At 37.3% G+C, this 22,593-nt stretch overlaps 1 protein-coding gene across 1 annotated transcript in view; it reads left to right on the top strand.

Moving 5' to 3' along the window:
- Window positions 1–7,362: 7,362 nt before the first annotated feature.
- LOC149847896 (Prolyl oligopeptidase family protein) overlaps window positions 7,363–22,593 on the top strand; it is a 61,031-nt gene continuing 45,800 nt past the window's right edge. The window contains exons 1-7 of the mRNA XM_090002654.1: window positions 7,363–7,739; window positions 8,727–8,905; window positions 13,797–14,016; window positions 14,100–14,241; window positions 14,326–14,520; window positions 17,311–17,445; window positions 19,365–19,493. Coding sequence (XP_089858780.1) covers window positions 7,363–7,739; window positions 8,727–8,905; window positions 13,797–14,016; window positions 14,100–14,241; window positions 14,326–14,520; window positions 17,311–17,445; window positions 19,365–19,493 — 1,377 coding nt within the window. The remainder of the gene's footprint in view (window positions 7,740–8,726; window positions 8,906–13,796; window positions 14,017–14,099; window positions 14,242–14,325; window positions 14,521–17,310; window positions 17,446–19,364; window positions 19,494–22,593) is intronic.

The raw sequence follows: 22,593 nt of genomic DNA, 5'->3' as shown, positions 1-22,593 counted from the left end.
GGATCTTGTTTGGGGGCTTGAATCAAATCATGCTAGGGGGCTAAAATCAAACAGGTTCCAGTCTTTTATCAAATTTGAAGACACTCAGTTTAGCATGGCCAACTTTGGTTCTTGGTCCCTTTTTTATTGTAATGAACCAAATGAGTCAAGTTGGACAATGGTAGGGCACGTATGCTGTCAGTACACAATAGCCTTCATTCTGCAAAGGGTATGAACTATTAAGAGTGACCACCAAGGAACAATTATCATTTGAAAGATGGATGGTAGTCATTATACGTATATATAAGGGTGGTCGTTGCGTAGAACAGACACTAGGATTTATGCTTACCAATCGAATTATAGTAAGCATCACAACCTAACAAGTGAAATAAGACACAGCTGTTGGACACCCTGCTATCTAAATAATGATCCTTACAATGGTTACCCACTCCGGGTAGGCAAAGCATCACAACTGAATGAGATAGCGCATATTCATGGCAAGAACCTCTGGAAGATTTTAATGTATGTAATATTGCAACTGGCAATAGAGTTGAGGTTCGTGCAACTGAAAGCTGAGGATGAGTTTTTTTTTTATAAATTCAAGCCCACCCAGTTCAACAGTAGCAGACAGTCCAGCAATTAATGTTGCTTTCAAGCTTTGGTGACAACAGAAAAACAAATTACAATGCAGTAATCTCTCTCTCTCTCTCTCTGTATATATATATAATTAACAAAAATTAAAGTAGCATACATAGAAAGGTATCTTGGAATATGCAAGAGGCTAATGTGCCAAGACAAAAAAGTGGAATGCCAAAATGAAAGAATTAGACCGTTACATTCAATTTAGAGTACATATAAGCGTTTCTGCGCAGGAGTGCTTCTCATGATTAAGAAACTGCTGATAAATTCAAGCTTTCTGAATGGAAATATCACATAGTAATAAACTGAATTTTCCAAAGGATATGGATAAAATTTAATCATCAGACTATGACAAAAATAATCACATTGATAAAAACAAATACAAGGAAGAACTAAACATTTATTATGCATCAAAATTAAGTTGTGTGAGCATGTGTTTGTGCACGCACGGCTGCATGTGTGCTCGTGTGTATGTGAATTAGCAAAGAGAAGTTGAAAACAAGGAGATAGGTATATCAGATATGATTAAACTAAACCTGAATGATTTACATTTCAATTTTTTCTTTACAGACACCCCGGTGTTTATGAGCAGGGCCTGTTCTACATGGCATTGCCTTGTCGACAAGATTAGATCACATTAGTTTAGTGACCCACGAAGATAGACCAATGAAAAGCTGACTAGAGTAGAAAAGCCATTAGCGAATAATGTCAAGTTTGACCGAGTAAGGAATTGAGAGGTACAAGGACATAGGTAAGGAAAAAGCTCTGAAAGATATATATTAAATATTGGCTACGAATGACGGTACGAAACTATTGAGTATAATTTGTCTATTTTTTTTGTAAGTTGAACCCTATGAATGTGATTTAAAATGTTTTCTGACCAGAAAATGAGTTTTGAATCATACGATTGTGACATGTAAATAGGTTTCCAAGGGCTTCAATAATCAATGGCTCATAATGTACCAAAAATTCACAACTCTTTATATAATAAAAACATGATCCAATATTTGATTATTAGTAAACAAACCAGCTGAAAACATCTATCGAGTTAGATTGAGTTGATACAACATACATATATGATTTCTAACTCAACATTATGTACCTTCGTTTGTATCATATATATAGGGTTAATATTGGTTAGTAATGAAGGTATGGTACTAATGAGTAGGATGTTGAGTCCCAACATAGCAAAACACCCAAGAGGGGGGTGAATTGGGTTAAAAACTTTTTAACAATAAACAAAAATAATACTAAAGGTAGAGAGAAAAAGGCGAAGCACAACACAAAATTTACATAGGTTTGCCAATCCTGGCCTACGTCTTCTTAGCCATACACTCAATCCACTAACAATACTAACTTAACTGATAGTAACCAATACAACAGTTTCACACCCCTTGCAAAACAACAACGTGAGCTTTCTCAGCTCACAGTAGCTTAACCCTAGAGCTTACAAAATAGAAATTTGTTGATACAAGTCACTCTTTTCACAATATAATATCTCAATACAATGATAAGTAAGAGTCAATGAAACCCAAAACAAAATCCCTAAAATATTTTCAACACAAAGAAGAATATTGAAGTAGTTCGTTGTTGACGAGCATTGAAGTGCTTAAAAACTTGAATTTTTGATGTACTTTAAGATGGATATGATTTCCATCATTCTAAAGCACTCTTCCATCATCAAATTATAGTTAGAGAAGAAAAGTATCCATTGAATAGCCATTGGGGACAAAGAACACTTTTTTCCAACGGCTAGAAATCTACTTGTTAGAGTTGACTTAGCATGTCCAGGAATCAATTCTTCTTCCCTGAGGGTCGACTTTTCACCTTGAGAGTCGACTTTTCATTTGTAATAGTCATCTCTTCCCTTATGTGAGTTAACTCTTGTTACAAATGAGTCAACTCTTCATTCTTCAGGGTCAATTCTTTTAACATGGGAGTTGACTCTTCTTTTTTAAAGGGTCGACTCTTCTTTATGGGAGTCGACTCATAGTTGCCCAATCATAGAGTCTGCATTCTGTTACTTGTGAGTCTATTCATTATCCCTTGAGAATTGACTCATGCTTTGTACGGATCGACTCATATTTGCACAGAAAACATGTTTTTCACTCGGATCTTTGAGGATCGACTCTTATGCTCTTCAGAGCTCGACTCTACAACTTAAGAGTTCACTCTAGAGAGTAAGGGGTCAACTCTTAGAGTGAATACAAATGAAATACAATAGTGTCTTTCCTTGGGTCGACTCATATGAAAAAGAGATTTTTTAAGAGTCTATCTTCTTCATTAGAAGCAAGTTATTTTCTAAACTTTACTCCAATTCTTGCTCGAACAATTCTATTTAATATGGGTAATCTTTACACACATTTTGAGATACTTTTAACTGCATTTTAAACTTTATAAACATATGATTAAGATCAAATCCCTGCACACTTAAGATTCAAGCAGTAGCCCTTGGGGAGTTTTGTAATCATCAAAATCAATCTAGGAGCTCGATAATCTCTCTATTTTTTATGATGACAAAACTTTCCAACAATAACGCAAGAAAAAGATATGCGCATGTAAGAAGGTGATAATTCAACAAGAAAATTCGATTCAAATTCTTTTGAACATAGATAGATATAAACGATTTAAAATTCTTATTTTTTGCATTCTTTTCATACTATTAATTTTCATACGTGGATTAAGCATTTGTTTTCATTTTTCACACTATTCTACTCACATTCTTCCCCTTTTTGACAACATCTAAAAAAGGTTCCATACTTTCATAATATGTGAGACATCGTAAGTAAATAATGTAAAGGAGTCATAGAAAGCCAACAAAAATTGTCCATCATAGATATATGTCCAAAAGGTTTATAAAATATATAGTCATGAGTAAATAAATACATGTCAGCAGAACTCAGGCCATGAAAGGGACTTGTCAATATATGATAAGAAAAACCAAAATGGTCCTAATCTAGACAAGAAAGACAAGACACACTAGTGATGAGTCATCCTAGATGGTAAAAAAGGAATTCCGAATGAATGGAGATGATCAAGAATCTGCTGATGCTATTGATGTTTGAATTTTCAAGTCCTCAATCTATCCTTTGATATTTATGAGGCTGCCCCTAATCTTCTGCTGAAATTCTCTCCTCTGTCTATCGAGATCAAAGATGTGACCACGTTGTTCAACTAACAGTTGTCATATGTTAGTCAACTCAAGTATAATCTCTGTCCTAATAGTGCGAATCTCATTAAATACTTTATGTTGAAACTGATCCCACTGATTCTATGAGCCATACCCATGCTCCCCCTCAGCTCATGCTTGCCTGGAAGATGAAGGTCTGGTTACAGATGCAAGAGTATAAGGTACATCTGACCTAGGCACCTCATCCTCTGTCTCAGTAGGCATGTCCTTCCCTCAGTAGATGTTGATTTCCTTCTTTCGTTTAAGATCCAATGACGGTTTTGCCAGATGTATTTCATTCTATGCATGGTACTTCAATTATATGTCTTTTTCTTTCAAACATTTAGCCTTTTCTCCCCCTTAGGTTTATATCATAGTGCATCAAGAATTGTGTGATCACAGACTCATAAGGCATAGGTCTTGTAGCTCTGAATGATCTCATCATGTAGGGTAGGATGAATTCAAAAATATTTAAATGATGTCTCCGAATGATACAATCTAAAAACATCCGTTGAAGTCCGCCAAGCTTTCCGCTAATGGGTAGCATAATAGAGACAATGATGAAGTGAATTAGTCAGTAATCCACCCTAAACTTTGTGGCACATAAGATTTCATCACCCTAAATGGATGGCTTTTCATAAATAAGTCCCACAATTGCACTTCTATCAAAGTTATCTATATTGTCAATTCTCCTACTTGGCAAGTGTAAATTTTGACTTAAAATATCTTTGTTCACCACTATTTCTTTCCCTTTAACAAAAGTGGAGAATCCAGTATTGGATACCTTCATTTTTTGAGTAAAAATTAAAATGAGATCATACATGGGATTCTTAATGGCTAAAAACTCAATCTAATCTATGGCTTCAAATTTATAGAGGTTCAACTAATCCTGACTTATGTCATTTTAGCCACACACTCCAATACAATAGTTTCACATCCCTTGTGAAACAACAACTTAAGCTTTTCTAGCTCAAGATAGCTCAACCCTAGAGCTTACAAAAAAAAAAATTGGTTGATACAAATCACTCTTCTCACAATATAAGATCTCAATACAATAAGTAAGAGTGAGTGAAACCCAAAACAAAATCCTTAAAATATTTTCAACACAAAAAAGAATATCAAAGTAGTTTGTTGTTAGAGAGCATTGAAGTACTAGAAAGCTTAAATCTTTTGATGAACTTAAAGATGGATATGATTTCCACAATTCTAAAACACTCCTCCATCATCAATTTATAGTTGGAGAAGATAAGTATCTATTGGATAGCGGTTGGGGATGAAGAACACTTTTTTTCAATGATTAGAAGTATGTTAAAATCTGCCCATTGCACTCTAGAGATGACTTAGCATGTCCAGGAGTCGACTCATTTGTAAGAGTAAGTTCTTCCCTTATGTGAGTTGACTTTTGTTACAAATAAGTCAACTCATAGTTGTTGAGTCATATAAAGTCTACATTCTATTCCTTGAGAGTTGACTCCTGCTATATAGAGGTCAACTTATATTTGCACAAAAATCATGTTTTTTCACTCAGATCTTTGAGGATCGACTCTGATGCTCTTCAGGGGTCGACTGTACAACTTCATAGTCAACTCTAGAGAGTAGGTCAACTCTTAGAGTGAATACAAATGAAATACACTCGTGTCTTTCCTTGGGTTGACTTATATGAACAAGAGATTCTTCAAGTGTCGACTCTTCTTCATTAGAAGCATATTATTTTGCTAGCTTTACAATAATTCTTACTCAAACAATTCCATTGAATATGAGTATTCTTTAAATACATTCTGAGACATTTTTAATTGTATTTTGAACTTTATAAACAATATGATTAAGATCAAATCCCTGCACACTTAAAATTTAAGTATTAGCCATTGTCAAACTCAATCTAGGAATAATTATTTTCTTTAATTTTTTTTATATTTTTTGTAGATCAAATGTTACGAATGTGATCTACATGGTTTGTTTAGTAGGAAACTTGTTTTGAATCATGTGATTATGACAAGTAATTAAGTTTTTAAAGGGGTTCAAAAATCAATGGGCCACAATGTGCCAAAATTTTATAACTCAAAATATCACATTTTTACATCATAAAAGTAAAAGTATGATCGAAGGTTTCATCCTTAGCAAACAGACTATGTTGAACATATCTATGTGGTTAGATTCAGTCTATACAACTTACACCTATGATTTCTAGCTCATTAGTTTGGTACCTTCATTAGTAGTAGCCAATATTTACCCATATATATAATGTTTTTTCTGCTTGCGTGCTTCCAAACCCTCTAGTGAAAACTCTTTTTTTTTCTTTTTTCATTTTGCACGTTTACAACATTTTAAATGTGATCGATATGTTTGATTTAGTAGAAACTTGTTATTAGGTCATTTTTTTGTGTATATTGGATTTTGTAGGCAATGAAAACTCATGAGTACTAAGTTTGCAACCCTCCCAAAAACATGGCGTTCACGTTGAAAAGATATGATTTCAATATTGATTCTTACTATTTTGACTAACGCGTCTATGGAGTCAAGATTTAGTCAAAACATATTCCCTCATGAGTTTCACCTAGAGGGTTTGGAACCCACAAAGGTAGCCAAAATTCTCATACATATTAAGGCGAGTTGACCCAACAAACAACCTTCTGTTATGGGTTCGGACCCATGAAGGTAGCCTTGGACATGTGATTTGATGTGATCTCAAAATTTAGACATTTAAATTGGATTTGATGTGAACTATTAAGGCTTAGGTTGTTTCATAAGAACAGTCTACCATGCGAAATTCCGTGATGGGAAGGCCATTCCATGAGTGAAAAAATCATAGGCAAATCCATTCACAGGGGAAGAAGAATGGATTTTTGTATTAAATGCATGGTTAACCTGAAAAGAAAACCTTGCTGACTTTGGGTAAATGGAGCGGGGGATACCTAAACCACCCCATGGGTGAAACAAACAAAGCCTAAGTATAATATATAAAAAAAATATATATTCCATGTATGAATAACATGAAATATTTTTACATGAGCCAGTTTGTGTTCAGTTAGTCTCATTCAAGAACGAGCCAGTCTCGACTTCAGATCAACTAAACACAAACATGAGCCGAGTCATGAGCTCAATTCACTGATAAACGAGCTGAACCCAACATGCCCTGTTAGGCACGGCTAGTTTACCAGCCCTACCCCTCATGCAAACAAATATCCATATTGAAAATTTCTTAGTGAAGGCCAATCTAGGTAAGACATTGATATATATAATAAAAACTCTAAAAAATACAGAAAACATGAAGAAAAATATCAAAGACAGAGATGAAAACAAGCCATATATTTTGAAATTACATTGATTTTCCTGAATTTTAGTCGTTAAGAATGCTTGCAGAATTTCCCGCCACTAGTCCGAAGGCTTGCCGCCTCAGCTCAGTATAAAAGCCACGAGTCCTCGCTTCAACCCTAAGCTACGGCTCTACAAACGCGCCTCCCTAACGGCTATATCGAAAAACCCTAGGGTAGGGTTCTTGAAGTCATTCTGTGTGTGTGTGAGAGAGAGAGAGAGAGAGAGAGAGAGAGAGAGAGAGAGAGAGAGAGATCTTCGCCATGACTATCGTCTCCACTTTCCTGCGAAGACGGGGTTTCCGCGCCCGGGAGCTTGAATTCCTCCGCGGGATTTATCCCGTCCGTCGCGCCCACGCCCGCGCGCCCAAGCCACCGGTGCCTCCGACGCCTCCGAGGCCGCCGCAGAAGCCCGTCGCCTTCACGATCCACGGCGAGACCTGGCACGACCCCTACAGCTGGATGTCCGATCTCCAGGACAAGGTGGCGATGCGTCACATGGACGTCTACATGGAGCAGGAGGAGAAGTACACGGAAGCTGTGATGTCGGACTCCGGTCGCCTGCAGCGGAAGCTGCAGACGGAGATGGCTAGCCGGATGGGCGCGGAGCTGTCCACCCTGCCCGTACGCTGGGGGCCCTGGTGAGTCGCATCTTCAGAATCTCCAAAACAGTTAATGTCATTTCGATTTCGATGTCACGATTATTTTCATGAATTTTGTGGAATTTCATTAGGGACTCCAAACGGTAGTTCAAGTTCTGGTGCTATGTTTTCTTGCTTTTTCCTTTCGCTGCAATTGCTTCGTAGCGTATTGTGAATTAGAGCAGAGTGAGTTCGCGGAAGACTAGTCTAGATTAGACCACACATGCACGCAAGTTTGTGTTTGTATGCATATATTACATTTATATGCAGATTGAATGACTATCATGGGGTTTTGATGCATCTATATCCCAACTACACTTCCATTGGCTTATGTGGTAAGGAATGCTTCATCGTGTACGTGACACCTTGATCATCCACTTCTGAACATTTCTTAGTCTCAAACACAGTTTTGCTCTCCATTGGCGTTAAGGTGATTACTAAAATGAATGCAATCATTCTTGCCTATACCCTGTTAACCTCTGCATAGAATGGCTGCCAACCAGCGCTGCACAAATACAATGATGTTTACTTCATGTTTATCCAGGATTTGGATGCTGTGGTTAGAATATCTTAAACATGCTAGTCATCTTTTAATTTTTATACCAATTTCCCCATATTGCTGCATGTGTTTGTCTATTTTATCAATAATCTGACCTTGTTGGATACTTGCTTATCATCAAGAAGTATGATTTATTTGTAATTCCTCTTGATTGCCTATTGATGCAAACAGATATCTATCTAATGGCGTTTCATCTTGCCATGTTAGAACACATTATATTTTTGTTGCAAAAATAATCAATAATGACTGTTTTTTGGTTGCCCATTATTGTTAAATGCATGTATTTGCTTATTGGGTGCGTGTATTCATGCACATGCATGTGTTATGTATGTAGCTCTCCCAGGTGTGCATTTGTGTTCAGGTTGGTATCTTATCTTGAGGTTGAAAGGCTGAATAGTTGCAGGTTTATGTCAAGGTGTCCATCGCAGGTTATACTATAGACGTGTGGAAGAAGGAAAACAATATCCTGTTCTTTGTCGGCGATCAGCTAGCCTACATCAAGAGCTTATGTCATATAAGTCTCCATCAGCTGGATTTGATTTCTTGTCCGGCAAAAAGATTGAGCAGAAGTTATTGGATTACAATCAAGAAGCTGAGAGATTTGGAGGTAGTACTTGTTTTGCTGTTACTAACTTGCTAACTTGGAAAACTTGAAATATTATGAGCGTAACGTTCCCTAGAAAACTTGTGTTATTATCTATCTTGCTCTCTGCTCTTTTAGTGTTTCATTACATTTCCAACCTCATTTTTGTCTAGTTGCCATGCACTGATTTTGGATCTGGAACTTTCTGTATCCATTGATACATTTTTCCTGCAAACTCGAAAATAAATATATGTTAATAGTTTTGCATGATTGAAAAGGAAAATTGACATGGTGGGCAACACATGATGTTTCAAGTGGCTTAGACACATATATGCTAAACGCTTATAAGAGAATACTGAATTAGAAATCGAAATAGAAAATGAACATACTCAGATATTTAGTTAAAGAGATCAAATATTAGGGTCACATTGTGATGGTGCCACATGTAATATGTGTGTTGGTTTTGTTGCATTTTTAAGGTGGATGTGGAATGAAAGAATATGGTTAGAAACTTAGAAATAAATACATTAGAGAACGTCTAGGAATATTGCCATCAAATGGAAAAATGGTGTTTTCTAAGATGGTTTGTGCATTCTGCTTGGGATCTATCAGAACATGATAAGAAATGTCTATGGAATACAAGTAAAGGAAATTAGGAAAAGGAGGCCAAAGTAAACTTTGATGAAAATTACAAGAAGGTTCATGAAAGAATTTGGTGTGACACATTTTGTAGCACTATATAGGAAGGAAGGGGGGGAATAGGACTCTCGACGCTGACTCCATGTAGTTGGGATATGGCTTGTTGCTGATGATCTACAGTTTTGGAGGCTTAGTCGTTACTTTTTGTATTTGATAATTTTGGTGCTGTTAAGATTTGTGGTTCATCTATTTTGATGTTTGAAGCCAAGCATCACCATTCACCAATACTGTATGGCAATTAAGCAAAAAGCGAGAGAAAAAAGAATCCTTTTCCAGCTGGTCCATGTTATCTTGTAGATGGTCTGCATTTTGGGACCTTTTTACTTTTGATGTTATAAGTTCACCATTAGATTCCCTTTTGCTTCATTTAACAGTTTTTGTTGGGGTGAACATCAGGTGAGAACGGGCTTAGGTTTGGCTATAAGATTTTGTCAAACGTGGGGAAAGCCAAGCATGCTTGAGACCAGATTTGGCCTTTGGGGACATGGGTGTACGTTTTTGTTATTATTGGTCCAATGCCTGTAAGTAACGTTCATGTATGTTTATAATTGAATCAGGCCTCCTCACAAAGATTTTTGCTTGAAGGGCCACGTCTGGCTTGGATCTTGTCGGGTCTGGGATCCAGATGGTCTTAAGACAACCAGTGTGGTCAATGTTGAATAGTATTTTGAAATTATCCAAGGCACAATGTTATGGCAGGTTCCTCTCTATGAAGCATTGGATGCATGCTTGGAAAGGATTAAAATTGCAGTATGGCTAAGGTTGCATTAAGATTTGCCTTAAACCTACACCATCTCCTCCTCCCCATCCTCCCACTTTTTCATAGGTTATCAAGTGATAATATTGATAAAAAACTACATTTGGTACTATTTGTAGGTGATATGTACCAATACATTGGACTTCTCCATGTGGTTTCTTGTTCCACTCATGCCAATTCCAAGTCTGGTTGCATCAGATGCAAACTTTTGGTCTATCATATGAAATGAATCCTAAGATAAATATCACCAATAAATGTAGTTGGTTGAAACAACTTAGCAAACCTAACTAAGAGAGAAGACACTGCAGTTAGAGTTTAACAATTTATAGAATGAACACAAATTATACAAAGTGCAAACTCAGTCAGTTGAAAATTGTACAAAGATGATGGATAGTTGTGCAGTGCAGTAGATTTGAAAATTGAACAAAGATGATGGATGAAATGATTCACTATGTAGTATTGTAGTTGTGTAGGGTAGTAGATTTTAATATTTGGGCCTTACTGTGCAACAAGTTGTCGCGTTTTAAGGACATCATGATTATCATCTATATGTGGGGGTATGTTCTATGAAAATGGAGGGCTCTCCAATTAAAGGAAGATTTCTGTAAGACAACAATAAGCCAGAAATGACCATCATGATATAGCTGAAAGGAATAAGGGGAGTGGAATAACAAGTAAAGAACTGGAGGTAGGGCTGGTAAACGAACAAAGCAGCTCGTGGCTCAACTCGGTTCGGCTCATTTAACTCTTGTTCGTGATTACGTCGTATAGATGGCGAGCTGAGCCACGAGCTGCTCGTTAAGTTTAATGAGTAAAGCCTGAATATGCGGCGTTCAGCTAGGATCGACTCGTGTAAGCTCATAAAAAAAGAATATATAGTATAAAGGTGGAACATTTATCGCAAAAGACATGTTTGTCTAATTGGTCAGTGTCATTGGCAGGTGAGGTGGAGGTTCTGTGTTCGAATTCCATCGTGCATATATGCGTTTTCATCGTAAATTTTTTACATGATTTGGCTTGGACTCCGCTCGTCTAGCTCGAGCTCAGCTCAGCTCGGGTAAACATGAGTCCAAGTCTGAGCCCAAGCTGGGTTCCATGGTAAACAAGCGGAGCCTGGACATTGTGTGTTCAGTTCATTTGGCTCGTTTGCCAGCCCTAATTGGAGGAATGTAGCAAGTGGTTATATGGATCATGAAGTTACATAAATGATTGGAGAAATAAGTCTTGCAAGGTTTATATGGAGGGAGAAGTTTGATGATGGTCTAAAAATCTATTAGGCATGATTATTGTAGCATTTACTATCAATAAGTTTTTGGTTTCCTTGTAATATAGTAAAACTACATAGTCTCACACAAGAATCGAACTGATCTTGACCCAACTAACATTGAAAGTTCAATATTTTCCCCCTTTCATCCACTGTGCTTTTTCCCTTCCTCTCTCTGCAGAAAGGAATAATAAGCTACCATTATTCCAAGAAAGGCTTCAGAATCAGAACTGCTGACTTCAGAATACTTTCCTCTTGTTGAATCGAATTAGAATTATGAAAATGTTCAAAGCGTCATGATCTTCTCCACTGTGATTCTTAAAGGATCAATGAAGAGCATCCAGTTTCATTGAGTTCCATCATGGACTTTGGACAAATAATATGAAGAATTTACTACCCTGTAAACTGAACAAACTTCAACAGATTGTATCACTCATTCCATATGTAAAACACATGTTATAAAGAGGACAGCTAATTGATGCACCAAAATGACCACACTGCAGTTAAAGTACCATAGACCTTAGACTTGAGACAATTGACAATGACATTTATCACCTTTCTTGTGTGTTGGTACCTGCCAATCAAAAACTAAAATAACAGATAATCAAGCATACGGTTATGTGCTTCTGTGTAAATATGAGCCATTTAGAAAATAGAAAACCCTGCTAGTGAAAATAATTGTGCTATCTTAAGAAGGTGCTTACTTTTCCATAACCATAGAGAAAAAGGGCCCATTTTCAACCACTACCCCCGTGCCCCTCCAAAAAGGAAAAAGAGTAAGAGCTAGTGCTGATACTGCCTGTAAAATTTGCACCACCTGCGACTCTATTGTGCTTGTATTACAGGATGACTCACCTTGAAATCTTCTGGTTTGAAGTGTATATGGGTTGATGCTTTGTTGGTGATGTGTGTTGGTGCTGATGCAAGGGAAGCAATGCTAGTTGTGGTGGGTGGCGGTGGTGATAGCATAGTTACAATGTTGATAGACCTCCATCTAGTGGTCCAGAATGATTATCAAGGACGAGAATGATGGTGATGATTTATGTTACATGGGTGCGGGGGTGCGGCAAAAAAAATAAAAATAATATATATATATATATATATATATATATATATATATATATATAATTTGTGCAGGGGAGGGGTCGAGTTGATGAGTTGTGGAGCCTGATTCAGAGTTTTTGCCCTTGCACAAAGGGGGGTCCGGGGGCTCCCCCCCCGGTGCGGTTAGCGGGCGGGGGTCCAAGGGGGGCCGCCCCTGGCGGGGGGTTTCTGGGGGGCAGCGCCCCCAGAAGATTTTTTTTTTAATAAAAAAATTGGACACAAATGACCCTGGGTGCGGTCAACGCACCCAGGGTCAGGTTGACCGCACCGGGTGCCGCACCCGCATCGCGTCGCGTTGACGCGGGTGCGGCACCCGGTTTGCCGAGTCCCCGTGACATGGGTGATGATCATTCATTGATTGTAGCACGTGACAAGAGTGACAATGAGGGAATTCATGCTGAATGTTACTGATGATGATGTCATGAGAAATGCTAATAGTGTAAGCAATTGAAATTTTAGCTGTTTATCTTGACATTTTTGACAAATAAATTCCAGTGTAACCTTTCTTAGCTCTTCATTCTTATCTACCTCTAAGTCCTGTCTTTGATAAAGGAAGACAATAGAAAAGAAAGATGTGTGATTCCATTGTTTATTCTCTTGTGTGTCAACTCAGAAAAAGTGAATACTGTATTCATATTACATTAAAAATTTTCTTTTGCAATTTTTTTTTTTTGCATTTCCTTTGGTTCAATGGCCTAATGATGCTCCAGTTAGAAGGATGGACAAATGGAAAAATATTTTAGTCAAAAGAGGTCGAGGTAGGCCTAAGAAGACTTGGATGGAGATGATAGGAAAGGATATGAATGCTTTGAACCTCACCGAGGACATGGCATTGGATAGAAATGATTGGAGGAGAAGGATTCATGTGGAGGACCCAGAATGATTTTCTTTTTTGGTTCATATCGCCGACCCCAATTGTTTTGGGATGAAGGCGTAGTTGTTGTTGTTGTTGTATTTCCTTTGGTTCAGTGCATCTGATCACATACAAAATTAATGATAAAGAAAGCAGAGATGTGATAATTGGTCAAAATCAATCATAACAAGGTTCTAGGAAAATTTTAAGTCATTTTAATCTTTTATTTTATCTGCAGGTTATGCGTATGAGGAGCTTTCTGAAGTCTCTCCAAATCATCATTTTCTTGCTTATACCATGTATAACAAAGAAATTGACTCCTTCACTTTATCTGTGAAGGATTTGACCACCGGATCCTTGTGTAGTCCAAGAGTTGATCGAGTTGCGAATTTGGCATGGGCCATGGATGGGAAAGCACTATTGTACACTGTGACAGACACCAATAGGCGACCATATAAGTTTGCAAGCATTGCTCTTCTAAATTTGCCTTTTCCTGATTGAGTATTTGTATTACAATATTGACATCATTGTTATTCATTAGGTTGTTCTGCAGAATGATGGGATCTAGCGAAGATGGTATTTTACTTTTGGAAGAATTGGATGAATTTGTGTATATTAATATCAGAAGTACCAAGGACTTTCAATTCGTGACTGTGAACACTTTCTCAAATACTTTCTCAAAGGTGTTACTCTTTTTTTTCGAAGTTCTACATGTTGTATAGATATTCACTCATGGCCCTGATATTAATGAACAAATTTTTCCACAGGTGCATTTGATTAATTCGGCCAGTCCTTTGTCTAACATGGAACTGGTATGGGAGAGTGAGCCACACATTCATTGCATAATTGAACATCATCAGGATTTCCTGTATTTATTTACAGATGCCGCAAGAGATGGTGTGCCTGTTGATTCTCATTATTTGCTTCGTTCTCCTGTTAAATCTTGTTTGAGAAACTGGGAGGTTCGTAAGTTTTTTATCATTCTACACTTCACTGCACCTATGTTCTTCCACTGTGTTATACTTTTAGGGTTCTTACTGTAAGCTGCATAAGATCTTTCATATTCATTGTTATACCTCTTGAGGCAAGTAATGTGCCTTGCTTATGGATATCAGGTTCTTTCCTCTTGTTTGCAAGAAAGGTCTTAGAAGCCGTTCTTTCTTGAATTGTTTTCTGTATCTGATGACACACAACTTGTTACCTAGGGATTCAGGCTAGGTATTTGTATATGTAACAGTGAACTGCCGGTGAAATGAATGTGCTTTGTGCACACACATACATATGCACATGCAAGCACATAGTTATACATACTCTCAGAATCCCTGACTTTAAGGTTAAGATGAGTATGGGTCTTATAGACTTATACACTTCTCTGTTCTAGAACATCTAATCAAGTTGGAGTCTTGTTCTTTCTGGGTTCATGATCGAAGTTTGACCATGAAGAACATTAACCTAAATGACTCGAGTGTTCATTATCTAAGGAAGATAAATTTCTTATTGATTTTGACCTTTCCTGCACATGATTTAAGTCTCTTGTATACTTTGCAGAGGGGTATAAAACTGCTTGGTTAAGATAGAATGGGTATTCCTCCTGGTTGAATGCAAAAGAAAAGGGAAAAAATGCTACTTTCAAATTGATGTGCAAAAATATGTATGACCCTATGCTTGTTTCTCCACTCTATCAATTTGCAAATGGGGAAAGGTTACTTTTTAATCTGTGCATTTCCCTCTCCATATGATGCCCTCCACCAACCCACCCATCAGCCCCCCTTCTTCCCAAAACCAGCACAAGGAAGAAGGACAGGCACTGTGCTTGTGCTAGCTTAGATCTAATTTTCTTCCTTCTGAGAGGGTATACATGTAATGAGATATTGCGGAAATATAAAGAGTGCTTATAAGCACTTACAACAATGAATAAAAGAGACAATATCACAAGTTCACTAAGGGACAATGCAAGCACAAGCCTTTAAGAAGGCAACAATATAAAAAGCCTCTTATTGAAAAGAGAGAGAGCTCTCAAGAATGAAAATATACAAGGGGTTCACCCCTATTTATACAAGAGGGAGTGGAAAGAAAAGGAGGACCTCAAAAGGAGAGCCCAAAAGGGGGCTCCCATGGAGTCATTGGGAGCCCCCAATGGTCACATTTGTGACCGTTGGGGGCTCCAACGACTCTATGGTTGGAGCCCCTTTTGGTTCCTAAAAAATACAAAAAAGAAAAATAAAAAATAAAAAAAGAAATTACATTTTAACAAAAAATAAAAATAGTTGTTTTCTAAAACAACTATGTGAAATTACAAAAATACCCCTATCGGGTATTGATGTAATATATATATATATATATATATATATATATATATATATATATATATATATATATATATATATATATATATATATATATGAAGTACATTTTAACAATACAATGACATAATACTTCGTCTTACCTTACTGGTTGAGTCTCATGAAATTTCACAGGTGTCTAGGGAATCGATAGACCTATTTGGCATAGACAATCAATTTACTACGATTTCATCGTGTGTTGACTTGGGTCCCATATACTTGATTTATAACATGAAATTCCATAAATTTGACAACTAAAGAATTAATCATGCCTGATCAGTGACTAATTTACTCGATTTGAACTTGTTAAATTACCTTGACACTAACAATTTTGGGGTGTAAACAACTGCAATATGGCGCTATTACGAACAGTATATAAAGTTTAAAGAAAACCATCTTATGCATTCACTAGCATTGCTTATTCCCATTGTTTCTCTTTATGTCTTCAAACTTATGGTAAAGCTGGTAAAGAGTTTGTCAGGTTTCTGTTAGCATTGTAAGAGACCGGAGGGAGAAGAAAGTTGAACACTCATGTCCTCCAAATGGCAGTGAGAGCCAACCTTGACATTTAACTAGTTTTTCTTTTTATATCCATAGAAGATAAGTGGCCACCTTAGGAAAATGTAAATGGTGATGGGGGGTTCAATGTTGTTTTCTTCAATTGGGAGTTGGCATATGAAAAGACACCCAGGAAAATGTAAATGGTGGTGGGGGATTCAAGATGTGTTTTTTTCAATTGGGAGTATTCAGTGACTTTGATATTTTGGTTTTGTCTCCATCAAACTAATAAGCAGGAGAAACCATATTGTATCAGTTTACCTTTTTATATGCTTTCCTGAAACTTTTGAAACTGTTTTAGTTGTGTCATTGGAGGGTAGGTTAATAACCTCTGTAGCAAAGTGAGGTGGCATAATAAGGGAATTTCATAGACTGCTTGAACTCTTGCTTAGAAAAAGAAAGAATAAATAAAAAAGCATTCTCTTTTGGTGGCGAAGCTTGATTTTCTCATGTTATAAACTTTTAATTGTAAGCCATGAACATGATTTGTTTCTTTCTGAATTGCTATTATAGATTTTGAGATCTAGCATGTTCGTGAAATTGATGGTCATCCTTTTGCTTTTTCTTACATATCTATGTATGTGTATGTGGGGGCATACAAGCTCTGAACCACATCCTATGGTTGTGATATAAATGTCTCCATCTCTATATTTTTGTAGATGATTTTCTGCATATTATCCCCGTACTCTTTTTTCCTATGACAAGTTTACTTTTCATACATTTAGTAGGTGGATACTGCCTTTGTTTTTCTTTCTCGAGCAGCTTCTGTCTGTGTGATATTAAAGTGGGGATCTTTGAAATATCATGTGGCACAAATGGATGATATTTTTTCCATGATTTGTCATGTTACAGGTTGTTTTCCATAGTGAGCCTCACATTATCCTTGAGGATGTTGATTTTTGCAAAACTCACATGGTGCTCATCTTAAGGGAAGGACAAGAACTCAAGATTTGTTCGATTTCCATGCCGCTACATATTGGTGATATGGTGGTAGGTAAATAATACCTACACTAGAGAAGCTTTGATAGTTGCATACGAATTCTTCCTCAATAATGAACAAAAGGCACAGTTTGTTGTGCTTTCTAATTTTTTTGTTTGAACTTAGAGAGGTGTAAACAAGTGCTGAACTGATTTAGGTCAATACTCCTGGTTTTATGGGTGGACATTGTACATTCATTTTCTGTTTATAGTTTTTCTAACTCTTTATTGCCTTGGAATATCTTGTTGTAATTGATGTTTCTGAGATTCACATATTCCAGAGGAAATTTGGGAAATGATGGTATGGAAACCTATTTTCCTTAGAACATATTGGTGCTTTTGTTTCCAACTAAACAGTGGTGCTTAAATCGGTCATGACACCCACTATTGGTATCAAACCAATCATGATTCATACTTGATAAATCTTCTAAAGATGAGTGAGCCAAAACACTTATCCCCATTCACAAATTTCTCAAAACCCTGTGCTGGCCCTATTGCAAAATACTATATTTTTATACGCAATGTTTCTATTTTTGTATTTGGAATAGCTTATAATTCTCCATTAGCTATGATGTCATAGAGAAACAATGCACACACGAGAAACACTAAACTTGTGTCCTTATGACATAACCTAAAACCTAAGTCACACGGACTCGGCTATAAGGTCGGCGCACCCGCATCGACACGCCCCGACATGGGTGCGGACACAGACACGGGACGGACACGGTCAACCAAGTGTCGGACTCGGTCAACGCACCAGGGCTGAGTCCGTTCACATTTTGGACTCGGTCAACTTTGACCGAGTCTATTTTTATCCATTTTTAGGGCAAAAGCTGTATAAAAACAAAAAGAAATCGATCTTTTTATATATTTTTTAAAAAGTATATATATATATATATTGTTAAAATATATATATATATATACACTTATATATATATATATATACATCCGTATATATATAAGTATATATATACATATATGTATATATATACTATTTCTCATTTAGATAAATACCCGATAGGGGTATTCTTGTAAAACCACATATGTATCTTTTTATTTTTTTATTTTTTCTCTTTTTCCCTTTTTTCTTTATTTTTCCTTTTTTGTAATGACCACAAGGGGCCCCACACTTGTAGTTCTGACCGTTGGGGCTCCCAACGACTACAAAGGAGCCCCCCTTGTGGTTCCTTTTAGTGCTTCCCTCCTCTATAAATAGAGGAGGTCTTCCCCTCTTAAATGTATGGGTTTTTACACCCTTCTCTTCTTTTCTTCAATAAATCCAACTTATGACTTTTAGTCATTTTCTATATTTGAGAGTTTTGTGTGTGCACATTCGGTGTTTGTGTTCTTGACTCTAGTAGTCACTCTTAAGGAGTGACCCTTTTGCTCTATTGGTGCTTCCGCCTGTTTTCATTACAATATATATATATATATATATATATATATATATATATATATATATATATATATATATATATAGCCGTATCTCCTAATGGGCACAACTTTGACCGAGTCTTATTATTGTTATATATATATAATTTTTTTTTAAAATATATATACATATATATAGCCGTGTCCCCATGTCCAAAATTTTTGAAATTACTCTGCACCCGTGTCACACCCGTACCCGCACCCGCACCCATGTGACATAGCCTAAAACCTGGTAAACATAACGGTGAAGACAGTCTGTTGGTGCTCATTTAACTGCAGAGAAACATAAGTAGGTGCACAAATTAAATCAAAGGCAAATGACAGGCAGTGGTAGATAATAATGCCCTTCAGCCATGGTTCTGTTTGTTTGATTCCATCCCTCAGATATAATTTTGTTTAATTGTTCCTCTAGGTTTTACTGTGTATAAACTCTAGACATTTGGATGATGCTTTCTTAATATTTTATGTATTAAGAACTTTTTTTCATCTTTGATTAGGTACCTGTGCATCTAAACGCTCTTGGCCCATTTTTTCTACCTCTTCCAGCACATGTTTGTCAGATTTCGCCTGGTCCTAATTATGACTTCTACTCAACGGTTATGCGATTCATTATATCATCACCTGTGGTATGTGAGAGATCCCTTATAATTCCCTATCACTATTGTTTATATGTGCCTCATAGTTGTTGAGATACTTGTTATGTGAAGTACCTCTAACGAGATAGAAACAAGTTGGTTCATTACGTTGAAATGTGTGAGTAAGATAGAAAGGACAAGACTAAAAGGGCCTAGTCTGGATATTCTAAGACTACGGTAGGCCTAAATTAGTATTTCTTGTGTGTGCCGGGAGCCCCATTTGTTTTCATATGAGGGCTAGACATCTTTCATGGATTGATATAAAATTTTGGGCCTAAACCTGGCCATGTTAAGGCTGGTACCTGAAAGCCCTTCAGTTACTTGGCCTGGTGACTATCGTGACACACACACATACACACTTACACACCCACACTCTCACCTACCCACACACACTAAAGACTGACTCATGCATGCTTGCACCATATATGAAATATAATGTGATCATGAACTTATAAGTTTGAAAAACATCAAATACAAGCTTGTTTTCTACTCTTAATTGGTCAATGGAAGAACATTTTGTTTTATGACCCTCCGAAAAAGGGCAAGTACAAGCTTGGTTTGTGTCCTTGGTTGGTCAATGGAGGAACATTTTGTTTTTCGAGGTTTCCTTTTTACCCTGAAAACTTGAAAGCTATGTTACCGCGACACGGCAGTTAGGCTGTCGTACCCGTGTCGACACAGGTACTAGTACCGGGCGCAATGCGGGTATGCTGCACTATGCTAGGTCGGGTCGGGTCGGGTCTAATGCAGACCTGAACCTTAAAAAAAAGCAAAATCAAAACCCTTCCCTCCCCCCCTCTCTCTCTCAAGTCACTCGAAAGAGAGAGAGAGAGAGGTTGGGGTGTAATGACCCCAACTCATATCCCTTTAAAATGCATTTTTTTTTAAATCAATTACGAAAATATTTTCAGAGAGTCGGGGCCTTTACAGTTCCACTCTCAATTGGATAGCCAAACACACCACAAAAGATCTTATATTTATCACCCCAAACCACAACAACTCATTATTTATTTATCATGAAAGAAAGAGTATTTAACAATAATTGCAAGAGACATATCAGAGTTATTTTAATGACATAAAAGTAAATAAAGAAAAAGACCGAGCCACGCTTATGAGACTTCGTAGTCTGTGGTTCAGTCTGCACAGAAAAGTAGAGAGAGAGAGAGAGAGAGAGAGAGAGAGAGAGAGAGAATCGGCTGGGGCGACACTCTATTGCACAACCTCCAAGCCCTAATCTTCATATGTATAAAGCAGGTATACAACTATCCTTGTAATATCAGAGATATTACAAGGATGCCATTAATGAGTAATATACATGTGTTTTCAATTAACATACCATGCGTATGGATCTGGATCCAGATCCATACGCAAACTATATTTTAACACCCTCCCTCAAGTTGTACGTGATTTTGGAGCATGTACAACTTGCTCTTCAATAGCCAAAATTGACGTCCTGTTAACCCCTTGGTAAACAAGTCTGCCACTTGATCTTCTGTTCGAACATGACGTAGTTCTATCTCCTTCATCTCGACTTTCTGCCATATGAAATGTTGATCAATATCAATGTGCTTCGTTCTGCTATGCTGGATAGGATTACATGCAATGTTTATTGCGCTTTGATTGTCACATAGAAGAAAAGATCGAATAATTGTCTCCTCAAGATCACTCAATAAGTGTCTAATCCATGTGGCTTCTGCCGTGCCTGCAGCCATCGATCTGTATTCAGCCTCTGTACTCGATCGTGCCACTGCCTTTTGTTTTCTGCTGCTCCAGGACACTAAATTGTGTCCAATATATACACAATATCCAGAGACAGATCGTCTCTCATCTGGATCCCCTGCCCAATCTGCGTCTGTATAAGTGATGAGTTCATGTCCTCTATGCAGATTATCGTTCTTGCGATAAACAAGTCCGTCTCCTATAATTCCTTTTAAATAGCATAGAATGCGCTTCACAGCTTCCATATGACCCTCCGTTGGAGCATGCATAAATTGGGATACCTGATTGACAACATAAACTATATCAGGTCTAGTAAAGGTCAAGTACTGTAACATCCCCACGAGACTTCTATACGTTGTAGGATTGACACAAAGATGACCATCTTCAGAGCTCAGCCTTTGATGTAATACACTAGGAGTACTGACTGGTTTGCAATTCGTCATCCCGACTCTTTCCAGAAGGTCAAGAGTGTATTTTTGTTGCATGAGTGTCAATGTGTCTTGTTGTCTGTCAACTTCCACACTAAGAAAGTACCTCAACTCCCCTAAATCTTTCATCTTGAAAGTTTTCATTAAAAACTGCTTCACGTCTTGCACATGATTATCTGAACTCCCAGTGATCACAATGTCATCAACATATATAAGAAGAAGTATAACAATGTCTGCCTTTTGGTAAATAAAGAGTGAGTGATCCAGAGAGCATCTTCTAAAACCATAACTCTGAATTTGCATAGAGAAACTTTCAAACCAGGAACGAGACGCCTGTTTCAACCCATACAGAGATTTTCTTAGTTTGCACACCCAGGCAGTAGGATCCTTCTCGGCATAACCAGAAGGTTGCTCCATATACACTTCTTCCTTTAAAGTTCCATGCAAAAATGCATCTGCTAGGGATATGATGACACGAATAGTACCCATTTTGACTACCGGACTAAAAGTTTCATCGTAGTCTTCACCATATTGTTGTGTGAATCCTCAAGCAACAAGTCGTGCCTTATATCTGTCAATGCTTCCTTCAGGCTTATACTTTGTTTTATAAACCCATTTTGAGCCAACTACATTCTTTCCTTCTGGCCGAGGGACTATTTCCCAAGTCTGGCATTCATGAAGAGCTTCTATTTCTTCATTCATAGCTTCAGTCCAATGACGGGATTGAAGAGCTTGATTAAAACAAGTTGGTTTATCCTGTTTTGTGAGCTGAGACATAAACAACTGGAAATCAAGGGAGAAGGTCTCATAACTCACCCATCGTTGAATAAGATGCTTAATGCATGACGACCTTTGAGCCGGATCATTGGCGATGCTTTTCACATTTCTCGGCTCTGTATTTTTGTCCCGTCTAGTGTATATTTGCCCAGAGAAGCGTTCTACTG

Source organism: Nuphar pumila, chromosome 1 (assembly GCF_984573655.1).
Source record: "Nuphar pumila chromosome 1, dmNupPumi1.hap1.1, whole genome shotgun sequence".
In the NCBI taxonomy this organism is placed as follows: domain Eukaryota; kingdom Viridiplantae; phylum Streptophyta; class Magnoliopsida; order Nymphaeales; family Nymphaeaceae; genus Nuphar; species Nuphar pumila.
The sequence above is the reverse complement of the archived record's forward strand: the minus strand, read 5'-3'. Positions and strand labels throughout refer to the sequence as shown.